Genomic DNA, 20714 nt, shown 5'->3' on the forward strand with positions numbered 1-20714 from the left:
CAACATACGTTCTGAGCAATAAACTCATGTAAACACTTAAGAGACTGTATTTTTAGACAAGTGCTCAGGTGAAAATATAACAAAAAAGAATTTAATAGTATTTTCTGTTGAACCTACCTCCACTTTCTCTGTTAGCAGCTCTTTGCAGAGTGTCTAAGTGCTGGGACAGTTCAGGTAGCTGCATTCTTAAAAGATCTCGGAAAACAGCCATATCCACAGAGAGCGCACGGAGATTATTCACAAAATAGCTATCAGGAAGCACCTTATCAATTAGATAAATCATGATCTGTGGGGAAAATTAAATATAATCACGTAGTACTTAGGGACACGTATTTTCTAGGCATAACAGAAAAAAACACCATAGAATTTTAAAGTTCTATGTTCACTAAAGAATGGCTTGGAGCCAGACGCAACACAAGCCTCTGGTATCTCCATTTATATGGGGGAAAAACATTACCATTTTAAGCAGCCACAGGTACTCTAGATATCCACAAGTAATCGAAGTGCAAAGGCCTTTTGAAGCTGTTCAGAATTTATGAACTATTAATGATCAGAGTCAATGTCACAGTAAATTATGCCCAAATTGGAGGCATTATTCAAACCAAAAGCAACTTTCAGCGCTTCTGGTGCTGTATGTGTTTATGATATCCTCCACACTGTTGGAAAGTTCCACTGTCCCTTCTCTGGTTGCTAAATGCCACAATTAGAAGACTAACTTTCCAAATCATATTTTTTTCCCTCGCCAAAATGATACTGTTCTTTAAAAAGCATTCTTCACACATTTTACGGTGACGTGTTACCATGTGCTGCACTTTATCTTGTCACTTTAAAGGTGCTAAATAAAGCAACAGGAGACATTTTAAACAGACATCTGTTTCAAGTGAGATCGCTCAACTGCATGGGTGGTAATGTATTAACTGGATACTGTCACATTTTTTGAGAATGAACAAATGCAGAAAAGAAATACGCAGTCCGTGTATTATCAGCCCAACAGAAGAAGCTGGCTTCAGCTTCAGGAACTTTCATAATCTCTATGGCCAGCCTACACTCGGTCATCCCACCTGCTTCAGATCTCCATTACTCCTTTGTTAACATCACAAATTAGCATCCTTATCTGTTTCATAGAGCCTCTAACGCTTGAGAAGAGCATGGTACCTTCACACACAGGAGACAATCCTCCTTCCAATCCCTCGCTTTTCGTAAGATATTCACAAAAAGAGCTTGGCAGACACTGGACTTCCAAGGGCACTACCTGACATGGTTTTACTGCTTCCTATTCTCTCCCAGCTTCTTGGGACCGCTTGTCCTTGCAAGATTTTTCTGGGCAGTAGCAGCCTTTTTTCCTGCACGTTATTTTGGGGAATTACAAAGTCAAGTCATGATAGAAATATGTAGAGAATCACAGAATCACAGAATAACCAGGTTGGAAGAGACCCACCGGATCATCGAGTCCAACCGTTCCCATCAAACACTAAACCATATCCCTCAGCACCTCATCCACCCGTGCCTTAAACACCTCCAGGGAAGGTGAATCAACCACCTCCCTGGGCAGCCTGATCCAGTGCCCAATGACCCTTTCTGTAAAGAATTTTTTCCTAACGTCTAGCCTAAACCTCCCCTGGTGGAGCTTGAGGCCATTCCCTCTTGTCCTGTCCCCTGTCACTTGGGAGAAGAGGCCAGCACCCTCCTCTCCACAACCTCCTTTCAGGTAGTTGTAGAGAGCAATGAGGTCACCCCTCAGCCTCCTCTTCTCCAGGCTAAACAACCCCAGCTCCCTCAGACGTTCCTCATAAGGCCTGTTCTCCAGCCCCTTCACCAGCTTTGTTGCTCTTCTCTGGACTCGTTCCAGAGCCTCAACATCCTTCTTGTGGTGAGGGGCCCAGAACTGAACACAGGATTCGAGGAGCGGTCTCACCAGTGCCGAGTACAGAGGGAGGATAACCTCCCTGGACCTGCTGGTCACGCCGTTTCTGATCCAAGCCAAGATGCCATTGGCCTTCTTGGACACCTGGGCACACTGCTGGCTCATATTCAGTCGGTTGTCAACCAACACCCCCAGGTCCCTCTCCTCCAGGCAGCTTTCTAGACAGACTTCTCCTAGTCTGTAGCACTGCACAGGGTTGTTGTGCCCCAAGTGCAGGACCCGGCCTTTGGCCTTGTTAAACCTCATCCCATTGGACTCTGCCCAGCGGTCCAGCCTGTTCAGATCCCTTTGCAGAGCCTCCCTACCCTCCAGCAGATCGACACTTCCACCCAGCTTAGTGTCGTCCGCAAACTTGCTAAGGGTGCACTCGATGCCTTCCTCCATGTCATTGATAAAGACATTGAACAGGGCTGGACCCAGCACTGAGCCCTGGGGAACCCCACTTGTCACTGGCCTCCAGCTAGATTTTGCACCATTTACCACCACTCTCTGGGCCCGGCCATCCAACCAGTTTTCCACCCAGGAGAGCGTGCGCCTGTCCAGGCCAGAGGCTGACAGCTTCCCAAGCAGAATGCTGTGAGAAACTGTGTCAAAGGCTTTGCTGAAGTCCAGGAAGACCACATCCACAGCCTTTCCCTCATCCAGCAGCCGAGTCACTTTGTCATAGAAGGCGATCAGGTTAGTTTGGCAAGACCTGCCTTTTGTGAACCCATGTTGACTGGGCCTGATCACCCGGTTCTCTTGCATGTGCTTCATGATAGCACTCAAGATCACCTGCTCCATGACTTTCCCTGGCACTGAGGTCAGACTGACAGGCCTGTAGTTTCCTGGGTCCTCCCTGCAGCCCTTTTTGTAGATGGGCACGACATCCGCCAGCCTCCAGTCCAGTGGGACTTCCCCAGTCTTCCAGGACTGTTGGAAGATGATGGAAAGGGGTTTGGCCAGCACATCCGCCAGCTCCTTCAGTACCCTAGGGTGAATCCCGTCCGGCCCCATAGACTTGTGACTGTCCAGTCGGGCTAGCAAGGCTCTGACCACCTCCTCTTGGATCACGGGAGCCTCATTATGCTCCTCTAGCTCCTGGGTTAGTACACAGACGGAACGACCCTCCTTACAACTAAAGACTGAGGCAAAGAAGGCATTAAGTACCTCAGCCTTTTCCTCATCCCCTGTTACTGTTGTTCCTTCTGTGTCCAATAGGGACTGTATGGTCTCCCTAGTCCGCCTTTTATTATTTATATATTTGTAGAAAGATTTTTTGTTATTTTTTTTTGATTTTTTGTTAGAGATGTGTCATGAAGAATTAGCTGGTAAATATGTGAAGCTACTTTTTAAAAAACATTCTCAAAACAATTCACATGTGAGTGAAGTTTCAGTATCTATGCGACTTTCATGTCTACCCTGATAGCTTCTACACATGCAAGCTCTTATTTTCTTGCTTCCATAATTTCAAGTGGCTAACTGTGAGGTGTCTTCAGGAATTTAACTTAAAACATGCTTACATTAACCGGTGAAGACTCGTGTATCCCTGACTGGGCTTTCACTGAGCTAACACTGGGTTCTGTGCTGTTAAAGCCTCATGGGTGCCAGTATCACCAGCTGCTTGCCAGCCCCTGGGAGACAATTTCCAAATACAGAGCTTTTGTTTTTAACATCCTTCCCAGAAAGGGGACCTGGCTGGCGATCCCTGAGAATCCCCTTGCTCCCTTAACTCCTAGACACTGCAATAGTCTGAACATAGTCTCCCCATAGCTCCAAACTAGAGGGCACCTTTAAAACCAGCAGTCTCTGCAGCTGTTTTGAAGTCACTTGCTTTAGACAGTACAGTGACTACAACAACAAAACCGCCACACACTAAATCCCAGTTCCTTTTCTTTTCCCATCCCACACCACTTTTCCTCTGGTTCCCTCTCTCTTCTGGGGAAATTCCAGTGCTGCACAGCCTAGGCACTAACCTTGGAAAAGACATTACTTTATCTTCCATTCTTACTTTTGCCAGGTAAGATCCTTTTTGCTGCTAACAGCCTTCAGCACTTTACCTCCCTAGGGCAGTCTGGCTCCCTTCCCTTAGCACAAGGAGCCTGACATCGCTCATAGTAAAAGACAATCCAATAATATAAGGATGCACAGTTCTTATAATCAATATGGACTTCATAAACCTTGGGCAATCATATTTCCTATATTATCATAATGTGTTTTAGGAGCTTCTGGACAGCATAAGACCACAATAAAATGTGACAAATTATAGTTAAAAATACTAAGGAAATTTTTAGCAAGAATTATTGCAAGAAATTTTACTCACTGATATAAAGTAGGTGTATAATGGCATTTTCTTCCTATTACAGACAGCTCTCTAGCAAGAAGTATTAAATATCAGCTAGTTGGACACTACTACCATATGCTTTATATTTTAGAAGGTCTGAGTGAATTTAAATATTTACCATTGTCTAAGGCAAAACAGACAGCTCAGCACCTCAAGAGTTATAGTCATCTTTTACTGATCTGATCTCAACTCACACATATGAGCAAGATTACTTAAGGAAATTTATACATGACCTTGGCAAACCTTAGACCACATCCTGTAGTAAACTGTATTTCCATTTTCTGGCACACTACAGATTTCATGAAGCTTTATTTTAATTATAATAGAAAAGGTCTAAAAAAAATAAACCACTGTATGACTAACATAGCCCAAAAAAAGTAGTTACAAAGTGACTTACTTTAATTTCGACTATTGTGTTTTCCTGGAATTTGCTTTAAAATACGGCAGCTTTATCAACTGCCTTGCACGCTGCTGCCACACAAGAGGCTGATAATGGAATCTGAAAGTTTCAGCTACCTATGGTGTTTGGAAGCAGATTTGGGATTGTGGGATAAAATATTCTAAAGTAAGAAACAGTGTTGCCATTTATTTTTATTATGGCCAAGTCCTCACTAGTTTCATTTTGAAAAAAAAAAATTAAACAGTGACAACATTCAGACAGTTCATTTTATTTCAGAGAGGATAACAAAACAATCAGCAGATAATAAATTGGTTGAGTCCTACGAGTTCTGCCCTTCCAGGCTGTCTACAAAATTCAGTCACTGAAGTTCACTAACTAAAAGCATTGAAAACAAATATTTTACTCACTTTCAGGGCATCCCCTTCATTGCCCTCCATTACTTCCAGAATAAGTGCAGCTAGTATGTTAAATCCTTGACAATAGCCAACAGATTTATTCCACCTGGCATATGCCAGCAATACACGTTTTAATACCACTCGATCTTGCTCTGCCTCCTGGCCACAGTAAGAGCTGCAACCAGTTCGGTGAAGGTCCTTTAAAGAAAAAAAAAAAAAAAAGAGACAAGAACAGATAGAGATGATGTGGATTTTCCTTCTACCTTTAGTTCTCTGCCTGTCCCACTTTTCCTTCCACCTCCACCCTCCCAATACACACTCCCAAAGCTGATGACAATGTTTCTTTTTTAATCTGTAAATCTTTAGATTACTGAAAAGAAATAGGATCAACAAGCTCTTAAATAAACAAGTTACCTAGAAGATGTTCATATGAAGTTGTCACAGAAGATAACAGAAATCTAGGTTTCAAAGAGGAAAGACATAACAGCTGCTGAATTGAACAATAAAGAGCAACTGTTTCTATTGAAGCACAGAAGAACTACGAGGCAACTGAGTTTTCAAAAGGTAAAAAAAAACAGAAACACCATCCTTGAAATTTAAGTGATTTACAAGTGAAAGGCAAAACTTGTACTATAACGTTTAATATTTAGTAATATCTATAAGCTTCAATTACCAAGTACAGATGACAACTGTAATAATCAAGAACACAGAGTATTCATTAAATTGACTATAGAACACAGCCTCTCACAAATATTTTTTAATCCCAGTGAACATTCGCGTTTATTTGTAGAGAAAAGGAAAGAAACCACTTATGTTCCTTTGTCTCAGTTAAACTTCAGTAATTTTTTTAAAACAAAAAAGTAGAAATTGAGCAAAAATCATCAGCAATAGCAATTTTTTTTCTCAGCTAACTGGAACCAGACCAATGCAGAAGGGGCAAAGAAGCTGAAGAAACAACACCTCTTGGTCCACCAAAATTAAGATGTAATTTTTGCAAAGCAGCTGCAGAAAACAACATAAACCCAAACTCCACCTATAAAAAAATAATCAACTTTTCAATTAAAAATGAAATAAAATAACAAATTAACTGGCTACCTTTACTATCTGGATACCCATAGAGTCATCATCAGGATTACTTCTTTCATTGAATGTGAAACGCATGGTTTTATCCCAGTCAATTGCTATACTGTGTAAGTACTGATCTGCTAGGGTCAGCCAAACCTGGAAATACACAAAGCAAGTCAACAAAATGAATTATTTCTCAGGTAAAAGATAAACAGTTTTGATATTTATCATTAGATGAACCTCATCAGCTTCCCCCCAATGTGATCTGCTGTTAGACTTGAAATGTACAGAAAAGGCCTATGTCTAAAACAATTTTTGCACAATTGCACAATATATTGTTCCTTAAAACAGAAAGGAAGGAAACTGTTAGCATTAAGTGTCCACATCCGTGAACTCCTTACAAAGACGGAAGTCCATTGTCAGAAACTGAACACACAGTGACCTTCCAAGACGGTAACATTCTCTTGCAAGGACCCACCTTGTCAGTTCAGCCCTTCTAACCTCATAACCAGCAAGGAGTTATATAAAAAAAGTAATACTGCACCAGGCTGGGAACCCCACAAAAGAAATCTAGTGGTGCTTCTCTTTACCAGGGGTCTCTTGACCAACTTTGCAGAAGAAATATCATCTAGTATTAACTGCTTGGGATTGACCTCAAAGTACCACTTGGATTGCAAGAGTTTAGATTGGACATCAGAAAAAAATTCTTCACAGAAAGGGTTATCAAGCACTGGAAGAGGCTGCCTAGGGAGGTGGATGAGTCACCACCTTTTAAACCCCTGGAAGCGTTTAAAAGGCAGTTAGATGAGGTGCTTGAGGATATGATTTAGTAGCGGATAGGTATGATTGGAGTCAATCTCAAAGGTCTTTTCCAACCTAATGATTCTATGATAAGAAGGCTTCCTGGACTGTTGTTGCTACAGGGAACTCTGAAAACAAGCATCTTGACTATTTTTAAAGCTTAATAATTACACATGCATAAATCTGTTCTGGTATCTAAGACAAAAGCTGGACCTTCATTAAATATCTGAAAAGTCCCCAAACCCTGGGGAAAGACAGACAACAGATCATGCAATGATTTGGCTTCCTCTTCAGCAAACCAAAAGAAATCATGAAAGCAAATTGATCGAGTTTTATATCAGCCGTTAACTCACTCAAATGAGAAAAGCAATTCAGACACTTCCCACAGATTTAAACACTTAGATAGCTGCATGATGAAGGAATTTATAGCTAGCCCCCAGAATTTCACATTTTCTGCATTTAAATGTCCCTTCCCACACTTTTGCAAAGCCACCCATGCAAAGGACTGCCACTGTTATGCCTCCCAGCAGCCTCTGGCACTGCTGACATCCTGCTGATGTTGTTTGACTGGATTCTTTATCTCTGCCAGCCACAGAAAACAAATGTCACATGCCACAGCAATAATGCAGATGTCAGCCTAGTCCCTCTGCTGCCAGCAGGGGAGGGAATCAGCATGCTGCCAACACAAAATGTTTTGGTATCTATCCTAAAATCATTGGAAAAACAGGGAATGGCAGTGAAAATACCACATCCCTCCTCTTAATGCATCTCCTTTGGTTAGCATCATGTGGTCATGTGTGAGCAAACACAGAGATGGGCAGAGTGAGAAGGAAAAGACAGAGAAACAAGTTGGATGACGCAGCAGAGCATAGCCTCAGCAAGTCTCCTGATGACACAAAACCAGGAGAAGTCGCTGATGAGCCCAAAGGCACCTTGACAGGCTGGAGAAGAGGGCTGACAAGAACCTCATGGAGTTCATCAAAGAGTCCTGCCCCTGGGGAGGAACAGCCTCAGGCACCAATATATGCTGGGGACCATCCAGTTGGTAAGAAACTTGGCAGAGAAGGAGCTGGGTGCTCTGGTGGACACCAAGTTGACCACAAGGCAGCAAAGTGCCCTTGTGGGAAAGAAGGCCAACAGCCTCCAGGGCTGCATCAGACAAAGCACCGCCAGCAGGCTGAAAGAGGTGATTCTTGCCCTCTGCTCAGCGCTAGTGAGACACACCTGGAGGGCTCAGTCTAACCCTGGGCTCCTCAGTACGAGAGGCACAGAGCTACAGAATGTCCAGCAATGGGCCACTAAGAAGATTAAGGGACTGGAGCATCCCTCCTACGAGAGAGCTGAGAATGTTCAGCCTATAGAAGGCTCATGGGGGATCTTATCAAGTTATATAAATACCTGAGGGGAGGGTAAAAAGAAGATGAAACCAGGCTCTTCTCAACGACGCCCAGTGACAGGACAAGAGGCAGTGGGCACAAATTGAAACACAGGAGGTTCTACCTGAAGATAAGGCAACATTTTTTTCACTGTGAGGGTGACAGAGCACTAACACAAGCTGCCCAGAGACGCTGTGGAATCTTCTTACTTGGAGATATTCAAAAGCAATGTGGAGACAGTCCTGGGCAACCGGCTGCAGGTGGCCCTGCCTGGGCAGGGGGGTTGGACCTCCAGAGACCCCTTCCAATCTCAACCACTCTGTGATTCTATGACTTCTGCCACTCATCTACCACAGAAAATTGTCCAAGAGACTTACTGGAATGTGGGAAAAGAACATTTCAGAAAGGAAAAAAAGGCTATTAGATGGATATATAATGATATATAACGATTCACCAGAGTTGTAGATTAAAAATAAAATCATAGTGGTGTGAGGAAAATGATGCCACTTTAAGCCTTCCATTTCTTCCTCCCCTGCTTTGTAAAGAGGAACAGTTCAGTTTTGAAAGACAGCAAAAAGAAAACAGGAGAAGGACATTAATCTGATGCATCAAAAATATATGCAACTACGTGTATTTCATTAAGCTTTCAAAATATTCTTTTTAATTAAAATCACTTTTTTAATGCCGAGATCTTGTGACTCAGTTTTATAGGAAAAATAAGTAGACACCCTTTTTTTTTAGGCTGGGGAACATCAAACGTTGTTGAAGACAGCAATAAAGTAAATTTAGCAAACTCCCATTGGACCCTTTCTTACAACACTAAGTCAGCGCAATTTCCCATTAATGGCACGCTCTACATCACTCCTGACTCTTATCTCCCCTAATTTAGGCAATCTGCCTTTCGCCCATCAAATGTTTCTATGAGCTTTCTTGTCAGCACTAGCATCTATCAACTTCACCTTCATAGGTATGACAGCCTACACTGGGAATTTACTCTCCCTTCAGTTGATCTTCAGCTGCAGGGGCAGCTTCACCAGTGCAATTCCTTGAGACTGACAGAATGAAGTGATAACATCTGCAGCAGAATAGGTCACCTAAGCTTTAAGCTGAAACAGCCTGCCTATTGAAAACACCATCTTTGACTGTCTCCTCAGTCTCTCCAGCTGCCTTGTGAGATTATCACTGAAGAATGCAAACTAGAAAAAATGCCCAGTACAACTTAAATTTAAAACTTCCAAGTATTTGTTAAAAAACACAGATAATATTGATGTCATTCACCTGTCCTGATAAACCCACAGACAATATGTCCCACAAAGCATAGGGGTTTACCTACCTTTCTCCGCCATTCTTTCGGTATGCCTGTTGGTAATCTAGCCACTGCTTTAAGCGCATCATGCCACTGAAAGCAAAAGCATCCAAGAACGTATAAATTTCACCACTAATTTAATTCATAATTTACAACACTGCAGATGTGCAAATTCACTTTGTTTAACTGTACACATTTCAGAGTTTAACTTCTTAACCCACACAAAGGAAAAATATAGATTACTTAATAATATAACAAAAATAGAATATTCTAGGACACAAAGACTAATGAGGCAACTGAGTAAACAATAAAAGCCTATTGCATTTTCCAAATACTAATGGAACAGCTCTTGATAAAATTGCAAACAATATGCTGACAATATAATGACAGATGCACTTTTGAACTAAGGCAAGTACCTGGATTGAAAAGAACACAGTCTTTCATAAACTCAAGAGAAAAATTAACCAAATTACCTGCTGAAAACCATTTTGACCTAAAGAGGGTTCGAGAGTGAATTTCAATTTTGTATCAACCCCTAGAAACAAAAAGAAAAAAAATAATCATGGTCATTATTTTCATTTAGCTCATCAGGTAAAAAAAAACAAAACAGCCAAACCACAACTGAAATAAGTACACAAGATTTCAGCTACCTGTTTCAACAACTACATTTCAACTTGTTTCTGTGAATTCTTGCCTTCACAGTGGATTCAAGGCACATGTTAAGAAGTACACAGACAAAACGTTTTTAAAATGCAGTAATACCCTCTCTACTCTAATGACGTAGTTTGGAAGAACCAATTCCACTAAAAATCACACAGTTCACTACTCTACAAACTACACTTGTACACTGCAAACTATCATATGCATCCACAGAAATATTATATACAGAGACATTTTCTCTCCATTTATTTCAAGTTCTTGACATTAAATAACTAGAAACTCATTTCTGAGTTTGGGGTGCTAAAAAGATTTTATTGCTCAGAATATATTTTTTTTAGTAATTACTCAGAACGTAAAGCACATTTGGTCAGTACTGTCATTTAAGCTTAGATTTTATTTTGGCCATATCAGCAAATTATTTTAATTGTTATAAAGCATGCCAGCTAATAGCATAAAATTTAATATTTTACATAAAAGGCTAGAATCTGGCCTACACTGGATCCTGACTGTGGCACTGGTGTACGTTCAGCCCCAAGAACAGCAGCGCTGCTGCTTTGCTTTGCATCCCCCGCTAGGAACTTGAAAGACCCTGGTCCTTCAAATGCCGCTGTCCAAGGCTCCGGTGCTGAACACCGTGTCCCCTCCCTCCAGTCTTCTAGCCGAAAGAACAAAGCCTTTCTTTTTTTTCCCCCACCATCATTTAACATGATACATTGCTCCATATTTTTAATTATGTTAGCATAGCTTCTTGTCTGTCTAGAATATCATGGAATCGTTTGGTTGAAAAAGACTGTTGAGAACAAGTCCAACCGTACCCGTCCACTACTAAACCAGATCCCCGAGCACCTCATCAATCTGTCTTTTAAATATGTCGAGGGATGGTGACTCAACCACTTCCCTGGGCAGCCTGTGCCAGTGCCTGAGAACCCTTTTGGCGGAGTAATTTATTCTGATGATCTGAACCTCCTCTGGTGCAACTTGAGGTCATTCCCTCTTGTGCTATCATTTGTTACTGGGAGAGGAGACCAATACCCACCTCGCTACAACCTCCTTTCAGGCAGTTGTAGGCAGTGATAAGATCTCAGACTTGTTTTTCCAGACTAAACAATCCCAGTTTCCTCAGCCACCTCTCTTAAAACTTGTTCTCCAACCCCTTCACCAGCTTCCTTGCCCTTCTCTGACATGCTAAACAAAAGTTTTTAATGTACATTTTAATAGCCCTATATGTAAAAAAAAAATTAATAATAATCCAAAACCCAAACAACAAATCAAGAAAAAAATCCAAAAACCAGCAAGGCTTTAAGCATGTAAAATCCATGCTAATCAACTCACCAGTAACACTCAGTACTTTGGAGAACTAAGCCTGCAAGTCTGACAGAAAGCCAAACTAGTAGTGCTAGTTAAGGAATATATAACAAAATGCCTTTCAGCACTTGCATACTGAAGCGGTGGTAAGTAATTTACAAGCCTTATTGCCTGCTAAAGATATAAAGACAAAGACTTTTTCCTTCAAGATTCCCCCCGCCCTCATTTTGATGGGGCAGGAACCCAGTATTGTTTAGAATTTTAGCATTTTAATATTGCATCACTGAGATCGGTGGATTGGTGATTTCATTTCCCTGCTTCAGACTTAAAAGACACACTTGTCAGATCTAGAAAAATAAAGATTCAAACTATAACATTTCATAATGTTGAAAAACATTAATGATTATCAGTTATTGCTGAGAGTAACTGTTCATTAGTATACTTCCCCCTAAGTCCATGGCACTCAGCAGGGACTCCTAATAGATAAATCTATTCATAATAATTCAAAGCAATGTAACAATGCCAGTAACCTACTAAGATGAAATTGTATCACGTTTACTGTAAATGCAAAAAAGCGAGTCTCATTCCCAAACAATCTAGTTGTAAGTACTAGAAAACCCTAATAAACGCAGAAAGATACCATGACCATGAACTCCTTTTGTTAAAGACGTCCTTTTGTTAACAGATGTTGACACGTTATCTAACACTGCCTTCTAGCAAAGAAGCAATAGACTTTCCAAAATAATCATGTATTCATTTCCAACTCAGCAGTCAAATATTAATTACTTCACAGATTTTTAAGACATAAAGAACCCAGTAACCACTTTCTTTGTCTAATAAGCTTTCTAAGAAAGATGCAAGCACTGACAGACAAGTATGCAAAAGATCAAGCTCTGTAACATAAAACTTCATAGTGAGACAAAAAATATCTATCATTTACATGAATATCGTGATCAGAGAGCTCACACAGAGGCCCAGACAGCTCTCTCTATTAGTTAAATGAGACCCTAGAATCTCCATCTACAAAAGTTTATTAAATCATGGCAAACAAATAAGACAGGTGTGAAAATTACTAGAAATGAGAATAATATCATGTGGCAATACCAGACCACACAGTCCACTCTCCTCAGTAGAGCAAGGAATCTCTGGGTCAGGCCACGCACTGCAATCTCTTGTAGAAGCCATAAAATTTGTGTCTCCTCATTTGTTCCCAGTTAGAAATATTCCCAAAATCAAATTATGTGATGGCTTTGTGACAGTGGAGGAGCCATGGGTAGTGAGCCACACACCACATAGCAATGGTTTCCCATTCCTATCCATTTCAAAAAAAATTTAGATTTCTTAAAACAAAAAAATTACAGCCTTGTTCAATAACAATACAGCAAATTCGAAAAAGCTGCAACATGAACAGTATCAACACAGCAAGGAAAGGCTATACCCACCCAGGAACTTCCCAGGGTACCTGCAGGAGGCAACCAGCAAGCTGGAAGCAGCGCCTCATTGACTGTTACTTATTTCTGGCACAAGAACCACCTTGCTATGTGCAATTTCTGCACTCTTCAGTGAATTTGTCCTTGGACTTTGGAACTCCAAGGAAATTAATGTCTACCCCTATTCCAGCCTCTCCTGGGTCCTCAAACCTTCCTATCTCCATCATTCCCCTTTCCCTAACAAATCTCCCAGCCCTATACACACCATTTTTTCGTTCTGTCCACTCCTGCCTGCAACACCACCAGCCTTTCCCCAGGGGTACATGCAGTCTTTCCTCCCTTACAACTTACTTTCCCCCCTACATCCTACCAGCAACTCCCTTTAATTCTGCATTCAGTTGCCTTCTCCCCACAAACCAACTTATGTTCTCCAAAAATTACATTAGGAAAACAATTTTCACAGAAAGGGTCACTGGGCACTGGAACAGGCTGCCCAGGGAGGCGGTCAAGTCACCTTCCCTGGAGGTGTTTAAGGCACGGGTGGACGAGGTGCTGAGGGGCATGATTTAGTGTTTGATAGGAACGGTTGGACTCGATGATCCAGTGGGTCTCTTCCAACCTGGTGATTCTATGATTCTACGATTCTATAACTTCTTCCCCTCTCAGCGCCCCACACCCATCCAACCCTCACACAGACTTTCTGTGCCCATTTTCAAGGGATTTGCCCATTTTTGTCAGTTCTCCATCACTGGGCCACACTTCCCTCTGTTATGTAAACACATGCTCTCTGCAGGAAGGATCCCTTGGGGCCTTTTGGGAACTTTTCTTCCCAGCAGTTCTGCATGGACAGCCTGGCAGAAATGTACCATATATGCAGCAATAGGTCTCGGGGACTGTGAGCACTGTCAGTACAACTCAACCCTTTTACATCAAGCCAGCCAGGCTATAGTGTCATTTGACATATATATCACCTCCAGTTCATACACTTTCAGACGATCCTTCATACCTAAAAAGCACATTAATTCATGTCAGCAAGAATGTGCTGGGAACACAGATGAATTATTAGCTCCACAAGCACACACAAAGGTACTTATGTTTGGCATGAGTCAAATTTATGAAGGGTAAGAGAATGCTAAAATAAGGTCTGTTTAATGCCCTTGAAACCAGGTCACCAGAAGCCACTGCAGAAAAGCTACTTAAAAAGAAAAAAAAAAAAAAAAAAAAAAAAGATGAAAACCCAAAACCCCTGACTTGTTAGCTTTTCCATATAAAATACACAAAGAGTCCTGATAACAAAAGGCTGCAAGAGGGAAGATTATTCCCCTAGGATTCTCAAATCCACCAGTCTTCCACTGCAAGACCAAAATGTAGCACAGGACCACATAAAGAGCCACAAGACGGGAGAAAAATGTTGTGGTTAGCGAAGTACCTGGGTGAATAAATCTGATCTCCACTCCGCAGCAACATTAAACAACAGAGATGGGGCAATGTCTGGGATTTTTTCAGACACGCTAAACCAGAAAAAGCATAGGAAGATTATCTGTCGTGACGCACGTATGTGAGCTATAAAGCCGCAGCTTCAAACCTACAAAGCACATCACTGTAGGTTCTTGGCTGTACTTAAAAGCAGCTGTTGAAACCTCTCCCATGGAAAGCCAATAAATATTTCATAGAAGACAAATGAGGAAAATGGCCTAAAGCAGCTCTGTGTGCAGGGGGAATCCAAACTTGGGGAAGACAGTGGCAACCTAAACTACCACCTTATTGCTGCCATTTTTTTTTTTTTAGGAAGATTCTTAGCCTTGCCTTGTAATTTATCTCTAAACATAGGTTTTCATCTGCAAAATGAGAAATAAAAGTAACGTTCTGAGTAACTCTGTATGAAATCACTTTTGTCAGGAGCCAGAGCTCACTGGGATGTATCAAAGCACATCTAAATCTGCAGACTATAGAAACTTCTAAATAAAACAGACAGCCGATACAGATACAAAGAAAATATGAAGAAGACTTCGTTAAACCTATCTTTTAAGGACCCTTTAGATGCCCTGTCTCCATCACTCTATGAAAGCACATGTCCTGAGTGACATTACTGTATTTAGTTACATATGAACAATATGGAAAACCCAATCCAGTGGGATTTCCTAGCTTTAAGACTATGGCACTTGTGATTACGCCTCCAACCATCTCCCCTGGTGTAAATAAAAGAATGTCATTATCCAGATAACATCATTACTCTGGATATTAGAAGACTACTGTAGGAGTAGGGGTCTGCAAGAGTTATGAGTCAGGAAATCTCCTTGATAACACCAACTCCATAAGCCTATATCAGAATATATCTGAGACGTTATTAACAATAGCATCTGAAACTCATCTCAAACACAGCAGCAGCCAGCACCACGCTCTTGACGCGCTTACAGCTAACACAATGGGAAACAGAACCTTACATATTTCTATGCTTCCATTAAAAAAAAACCCAAACGACCCAAAATTTGGATGGCAGGCTACTAGAATCTAGCATTCAGTAGATCACCCCTCAGTGCTCCTGCTGAAAGGGGGGGCACACGGAGAGTGACCACCTGCTCCTTCGCAGGTTTTGGTACTGAAGCAGGATCCAGAACAAAACAGCCGCAGAGCCGATGCCTCCCCGCTTAGAGAAGGCAAAGCTGCGAATTTAGACAACACCCTAGCGCAGACAAAGGCTGGGAGGAGGGGTCTCCTCCAAACCCAGAGTGAGCGGGTTGAGGGGGAAACCTCGGTCGAGGCTGGGGGGTAAACAGCAGGGAACGAGGGGGCACGGAGAGAGGCTGGGGAGTGGAGAGAAAGAGAGGCTGGGGCGGGGAGAAGTGGGGAGAGAATAAGAGGAGATAAGGGGGGAAAAATGGGGGGGGAAGAATGGAGGGGGAGAAAGGCTGGGGGGGTGAAAGAGAAGGGAAAGGCTGGGGGGGTGAAGGAGAAGGGAAAGGCTGGGGGGGTGAAGGAGAAGGGAAAGGCTGGGGGGGTGAAGGAGAAGGGAAAGGCTGGGGGGGTGAAGGAGAAGGGAAAGGCTGGGGGGGTGAAGGAGAAGGGAAAGGCTGGGGGGGTGAAGGAGAAGGGAAAGGCTGGGGGGGTGAAGGAGAAGGGAAAGGCTGGGGGGGTGAAGGAGAAGGGAAAGGCTGGGGGGGTGAAGGAGAAGGGAAAGGCTGGGGGGGTGAAGGAGAAGGGAAAGGCTGGGGGGGTGAAGGAGAAGGGAAAGGCTGGGGGGGTGAAGGAGAAGGGAAAGGCTGGGGGGGTGAAGGAGAAGGGAAAGGCTGGGGGGGTGAAGGAGAAGGGAAAGGCTGGGGGGGTGAAGGAGAAGGGAAAGGCTGGGGGGGTGAAGGAGAAGGGAAAGGCTGGGGGGGGTGAAGGAAAAGGGAAAGGCTGGGGGAGCTGTGAAAGAGTACGGAAAGGCTAGGAGGGTGAAAGGGAAGGGAACAGCTTATGTGGGGAGAAGGGGAAGGCTTGGGGGGAGAAGAGAAGGGGACGGCGTGTGGCGGGGAGAGAAGAGAACGGCTCTGGGCGGGGAGGGGGATAAGATCAAGGCCTTTGTGTGTGACGGGGAGAGGCGTGGGCGCAGCAGGAGCCCCGGGAAGGGCCTGGGGGCCCCGCTCCGGCCGGCCCTGCCCCCGGTACCTGGCTCCAAGGTGCAGAGCAGGCGCGGCGCCGTGCGGGAGATGCAGCTGCGCTTCTTGAGGACGTTGCTGAGGATGGTGCCCACGCCGCCGGCCGAGCTCTGCCGCCGCAGGCATCGCCCCCCGCGCCGCAGCGAGCCCGGCAGCCGCTCCTGCCGCATGGCCGCGCCGGGGCTCGGCCGGCAGCCCCGCGGGAGCGGAGAGAGGGGGGAAAATCGGGGAGAGAAAAGGAAAGGGGAAAAAAAAAGAAAAGAGTTGCGCCCGCCCACAATCCTAGCATCACCGCCTGAACTACCCGGCAGCCTCCTCCCGCACCACCTGGGATGCGGCAGCGCTGGGAAAGGGCTGGGGGGCTGCACCGCTCGCTCCGTGTCCCCCGCGGGAACAAGTGTCGGTAACGCTGCCGAGAAGGAAATCGGGGAATCTCAGAAACAATAGGGTAGAAAATACCTTTGAGATCAAGCCCAACCGTACCTCTCCACTGCTAAACCGCATCCCCAAGCGCTTCATCCACCTGTCCTTTAAACCCCTCCAGCTGTGCTGCTGCCCGAGAACCCTTGTGGTAAAGAAACTGTTTCTAATGTCCAATCTGAACCTCCCCTGGCGCAGCTTGAGGCCATCGCCTCTCATCCTATCGCCTGTCACTTGGGAGAAGAGACCAGCACCCGCCTCGCTACAACCTCCTTTCAGGCAGTTGAAGAGAGCAATGAGGTCTCCCCTCAGCCTCCTCTTCTCCAGCCTGAACAACCCCAGTTCCCTCAGCCGCTCCTCATAAGACCTGTTCTCCAGCCCCTTCACCAGCCTCCTTGCCCTTATCTGGACATGCTCCGGGACCCCAAGGTCTTTCTTGTGATAAGGAGCCCAAAACTGAACACTGTATTCAAGGTGCGGCCTCACTAACGCCAAATGAGCTGAACATCCAGCAAAGAATCATAGAATCATAGAATAACCAGGTTGGAAGAGACCCACCGGATCATCAAGTCCAACCATTCCTATCAAACACTAAACCATGCCCCTCAGCACCTCGTCCACCCGTGCCTTAAACACCTCCAGGGAAGGTGACTCAACCACCTCCCTGGGCAGCCTTGGCCAGTGCCCAATGACCCTTTCTGTGAACAATTTTTTCCTAATGTCCAGCCTAAATCTCCCCTGGCGGAGCTTGAGGTCATTCCCTCTTGTCCTGTCCCCTGTCACTTGGGAGAAGAGGCCAGCACCCTCCTCTCCACAACCTCCTTTCAGGTAGTTGTAGAGAGCAATGAGGTCTCCCCTCAGCCTCCTCTTCTCCAGGCTAAACACCCCCAGCTCCCTCAGCCACTCCTTGTAAGGCCTGTAAGAGACCTTGTGTGGGATTCTGGCCTTCAGCTGGACATGCAGAGATGGTTCTGCTGCTGCTTTCTAAAAGCTGCCCTAGGAGGGAGTCCCACAAGCTCTACCAGCCCATGGATGGAACACAACACACTGTCAGGGCGGGCTGGGGTCAGGTCCTCTGCCAAGGGCTGCTCAGGGTCAGCCCCACAGCAGGAAAGAACAAGTGGGCTGCACGGCTCCTGATTCTCCAGCACAGAGACTTTGAACTTCCTCAACTAAAATAACACCCTTTTCTATGAATCTAAACTGCAACTGCACTTATTACTAATGACGTGCCAGGTGCTAAATAGTCAAGCTATTCCACAGCATTTTAGTAGATGCATTTTCCAGTGCTATTTAGCCTAACAGCACCTTAAAAGGGTTTGATGCAGGATTTCAACCTAGTGGTTTGCTTGACAAGAAGGGAAAGTATTTGAAGTAATGATAGCTTTTGCTACCTAAATCGCTCAGCATTTCTGTGGAAGGAGCAGATTTATCATACCACATTAGCCGGGCTCAAAGACCAAGCTTTCAGAAGTCAGAGTCTCTCTGCCAACATCTGTGGCAATAAAACAGCAATTTCCTCCTGTATTAAAAAGATGTTTTTCTCACCCACATTGCAAAGATGACAAAAGATAAGCAGTGAAGCCAATTCTACAAAAGACACACAATATAAAACACAGAAGCAAGCCTTTTTTTAAGATCAGTTATAGCTATTTTTAGAAGTTACTGTTGAGCTTGCAGAGAAGCATGATTTTGATCATGCCTCTTTAAATATCCGATTTGATTTTGGAGAAAAGTCACTACATTTGAGCTGCTAGCTTGCACTCTGAATAGATAATTAAGTCTGTGTGTCAGTGGTTCTTTTTTTAACAAAGGTGACACTTCCCTGCTGATGTAGATGATGCAAATCACTTCATTTCAGTGCCAGCTGGAGATGATGATTTAGTGGGCAGAGCATCAAATTTGAAATGAATTAATCTCCCTAGGTGTACAGATTGTACCAATGAGACTGTAACAAAAACATTTAAATACAGAAATAACCACATAATCTCTCTAATTCTCCTCTTGAGCACCGTACACAAATAGCACCACATTGTTGTTAAATTGTTTCAAGACTGGCTAACCAACTCTACATGCCATTGCCCAAAGTCTCAGGAGCTATAGCCAAAGTTTCAAGAACCACTCACTATCTATGCAATGACAATCAGTCATCCCACTGAACTGAATATTATCATACGTTATCTTCAATTTTTAAACAATTACAAAGCAGCTCTGGGAAAGACATCAGTATTTAACAGCTGCGGATAACCAGCCCTCGAAGTGAGAATTCGGTGTCCTCATTACTCCTATTTCTCCTACTTGTCACTCTATAAGAAAACTGGAAACAATCAGGACAATCATTCTGTGACTTGGGACATGGCTGCTTCTAAGCACCAACATACCATTAAGGAGCTTTCCCGCGTGCCAGCCAATTAGCACAATATTACTCTTGAGAAAAAAAATGCAAAGATGAACTTCAGGAGACGAATGTAGAAGCCAAGCCATACTAATGGGTTTGATGATTCACTGGATCATTAGCACAAATGGATTTTAGAGACATGGATAAGCCTCCCACTAAGCATACATATGTATATCTTAAGGGCAAGAGCCTAGCTACTGGAAAAGTGGAAGGCATTGGGTTTTAACCACTGATCAGGCAAAGCCTCTAATTTGTCTGTGGCAAGACATGTTCTACGCCTCTTCCTGGATCTGCAGACATCTAATCATGACACTGCATGTCAGTAGCTTGTATAAACTTGCCACATTCACCACTGTTAAGCTGTAAATAGCTTTCACTGACAGGGGCATTTCAGACAAATAACCATAGTTCCAAGCTCATGAAAAAGCAACACATTTGAACTCGAAGCTGTTACCAGCCATTATGAATCTAGTTTGATCCCTCAATGCAGAGAGGCCAAGTCCTCAAGTCCTTACCTGCAATTACTGACAAGACAGATAACAGTCAGAAAAGATTTGGAAACAAAAAGTTCAAAGCGTTTTGGCTCACCCAAATATTTCAGCTCCAGATATTTTGTAGTTATTAACATGAGACTTTGCTTCCCCCCCTCCCTGTAGTTCATTTATTCCCACACACACAACAGAGTTACTTTCTGAAAAACCTTACCTCATCATTAGGTATCTCTGCAGTCTTAACACTACCTGCTAACCACGCCTTTTCTTAAGGCCAGAACATACTTTATAAGAAACTAGTTCACTTGCTTGATTGTTACAACTGGTCTTTTAATGATCAGTCCTATGATCACTGCCAGGTTTTGACAGAGAAACACACTCCATTTACCTTAGACCTCCCTGTTCATCAGCCCATTTCGCTTCTCTGTGCACTGGGAAAACAAGGTAAAAGACAGGCAGCCAGAAAGTGAGAATGAGCACAAGCAGATGGGGCAGCAACAGAAACAGCAGCAGAAATGGGGTGGCAAACCAATCCTGCTTTTAAACAAAAGGACACGTTTGTTTGCTGGGAGCCTTAACTACCCAAACCCAGGATTACTGGAAGGCACAGTTCACTGGTTCTCTTCTGATATGTGCAAAGAAGAGTGAATGCAATCAAAAGACTAAAAATGGTAAGACATCTTCAGCTGGGTCGCTGTATTTCATGAACTCTATCTTCCCCTATATTTCACTGAAAAGTCTATAGACCTCCTGTAGTTCTGATTTGCATCCCAGTAGAACAG

The 20714-nt window shown here is 43.6% G+C and overlaps 1 protein-coding gene across 4 annotated transcripts in view; it reads right to left on the reverse strand.

Annotated features, from left to right (window-relative positions):
* Nucleotides 1-20714, reverse strand: part of TBC1D30 (TBC1 domain family member 30) — a 58948-nt gene that overhangs the window by 15160 nt on the left and 23074 nt on the right. For 2 of the 4 annotated variants that reach the window (XM_069853089.1, XM_069853083.1), the window contains exons 1-6: nucleotides 16634-16869; nucleotides 10064-10125; nucleotides 9618-9683; nucleotides 6138-6263; nucleotides 5055-5240; nucleotides 118-286 (exon numbers count right to left, since the gene is read on the reverse strand). In XM_069853089.1, the coding sequence (XP_069709190.1) occupies nucleotides 118-286; nucleotides 5055-5240; nucleotides 6138-6263; nucleotides 9618-9683; nucleotides 10064-10125; nucleotides 16634-16793 (769 nt within the window). In that variant the 5' untranslated portion in view covers nucleotides 16794-16869. Of the gene's footprint in view, nucleotides 1-117; nucleotides 287-5054; nucleotides 5241-6137; nucleotides 6264-9617; nucleotides 9684-10063; nucleotides 10126-16633; nucleotides 16870-20714 lie in introns of those variants that run through there. The other 2 variants (XM_069853076.1, XM_069853068.1) reach the window with 1 other exon arrangement.

The sequence above is a fragment of the Phaenicophaeus curvirostris genome, chromosome 1 (assembly GCF_032191515.1).
Source record: "Phaenicophaeus curvirostris isolate KB17595 chromosome 1, BPBGC_Pcur_1.0, whole genome shotgun sequence".
In the NCBI taxonomy this organism is placed as follows: Eukaryota; Metazoa; Chordata; class Aves; order Cuculiformes; family Cuculidae; genus Phaenicophaeus; species Phaenicophaeus curvirostris.